At 65.1% G+C, this 1,933-nt stretch overlaps 1 protein-coding gene across 1 annotated transcript in view; it reads right to left on the bottom strand.

Annotated features, from left to right (window-relative positions):
* CAMSAP1 (calmodulin regulated spectrin associated protein 1) overlaps positions 1–1,933 on the bottom strand; it is a 21,584-nt gene that overhangs the window by 675 nt on the left and 18,976 nt on the right. Inside the window, exons 16-17 of the mRNA XM_015572323.1 lie at positions 1,065–1,276; positions 589–707 (exon numbers count right to left, since the gene is read on the bottom strand). Of these exons, the coding sequence (XP_015427809.1) occupies positions 589–707; positions 1,065–1,276 (331 nt within the window). The remainder of the gene's footprint in view (positions 1–588; positions 708–1,064; positions 1,277–1,933) is intronic.

Below are 1,933 nucleotides of genomic sequence, written 5' to 3'. Positions count from 1 at the left end.
AGAGCCCGGCCGGAAGCTCGCCGACGCCCACCACAGCCCCGTTTCCGACTGCCCAGGCCTTCCTGCTCACTGAGCGCGGCACCTCGCTGAAGGGCCGGCGGGACAGCACTCCTGCCAGGTGGGCACGGTGTGGCCCTGGGAGGTAACAGCTACTGGCACCGGAACAACGACTCACATCCCCCAACTTCCATCCTCCAGGCTCCAGGCCCCAAACGGAGCCCTGCCAGTTCCCACCTCACCCCCAGCCTGGGAGCCTCCCTGCTCCTGCAGCCCCAGCCCCGCCCGACGCCTGCTCAGGAGCCATCCTTGCCACTCTGCTGTCTCCGGCTCTTCTGCTCTCCACTCCAAACCACCACCCCTTTCCCACCCCACCCCGGCTCGTCCCGGGGCAGCCCCTCCCATTTCTGTCCGGCTTTTGTGCTTCCCCAAGGCGCCGGGCGAGGGTGGCACAAGCAGGCCCGGGCACCGCGCTCATGCGTTCAAACCCACACGAGCAACGGACACTTGTCCGTGACCAGGACGCTCCCTCAGGCAGCATCGCGGCTCAGACCGCTGGTTCCCGGGGGACCGGGGACACGCGACGCTCACCTCCAGGATGGAGTTCTTGTGGGGCTCGTTCACCTTGCCGGCCAGGCAGCAGTGGGAGACGGCGTTGTGGATGATGGGCTTGTTGGACTTGCTGCTGGGCTCCCTGAAGAGCTTGGGACCTAGAGGAACGGGCGGGACGCGCGTGAGGTCCGGGGCCCGCAGGTGCTCATGGCATTTTGGAAGTGGTTGGTTTGAAAGATTCTGAGTTAAAACTTTTAAATGAACGAAGGAAAAGACACTGTTGGTCGTTTATCCCCGTCCTCACGCCAATTTCTTTTATGTAAAAACGAGACAAAGCCGGGAATTAACTTTAAAATCGAAGGTTCCAAAGGTTCAGGACACGCCTGGGCCCGGGCTGTGCAGCCGACAGGCCTGTCGCCGCCCCCCAGGCCGCTGGAGTGACAGGCTCTCGGATGGGGAGGCCCCCGCCACCCCGAGCGGGTGTGCCGTGATCTAAGGGGCGGGCGAGGCGTCACCTGTGTACTCGGCCACGGAGGCGAGGGAGGACGCGGCGGACGCCGTCTCCCAGTCCCGGTCGGTGCTCCTGCTGGGGTTGCGGCTCAGTATGGGCAAGGCTTCCAGGGACTCAACCCTGAGGAAAGGGACAGGGGACAAGGGATGGTCACGGGCGTCCTCTCCCACCCTGACCGTCGGCAGTGGGAGGGGACACCACGACCGACTGAGCGGTCTGTTCCCCACAATCGTGAACCTGGTGAAGACGCAGAAACCAGTCCCTCCAACACTCGTGACAGAGCGGACAGGCTGCAGGGAGCCACCTCCAGAGGCCGTCCCTCCTGCCCGGGCGGAGGCAGCCTCGGCCTGCAGCAGAGGGGGCTGGGCCCTGCAGCCGCCACACAAAGGCCAAGACCCTGGAAGGAGGGCAGGCACGGGCCTGCACTGACCACAGCAGTGTCTCCGTGCTGAGCAGAGGGAGCCGGCGGCTGGAGCTGGGATCCAGCTCAGGTAACCCATTCCCGGAACGAACACCCAACCAGAACCCAGTCTGAGAGGAATCCTCCCCAAAGCTCAGGCAACAGGAGACCACTGGACATGGCAGAGGGGCACAGGCCTGGCCAGGGGGCGCAGGGAAGGACGGGTGGGGGGACCTGCGACCAGCAGGCCCCAGCTTCTCCTCCCCAGTCACTCGTCAATCACAGGGGACTCTCAGGGCCGTGAATAGCGCCTTACAGAACCCTCGTCCAAGTGTCCGCGGCTCTGAGGACACACCCTCCCCACACTGTTCGCACCCAAGGGCACAACCTGGACCTACGCACGGGAACCCGCACTGAGGGGCGCTCAGCAGGCACCGGCCGCACACCCGTGTCCAGGTCGAGAAAGGGGGCTG

Source organism: Myotis davidii, unplaced genomic scaffold (assembly GCF_000327345.1).
Source record: "Myotis davidii unplaced genomic scaffold, ASM32734v1 scaffold609, whole genome shotgun sequence".
NCBI classification, from domain to species: Eukaryota; Metazoa; Chordata; class Mammalia; order Chiroptera; family Vespertilionidae; genus Myotis; species Myotis davidii.
Note: the sequence above shows the minus strand (reverse complement) of the source record. Positions and strands in the feature narration are given on the sequence as shown.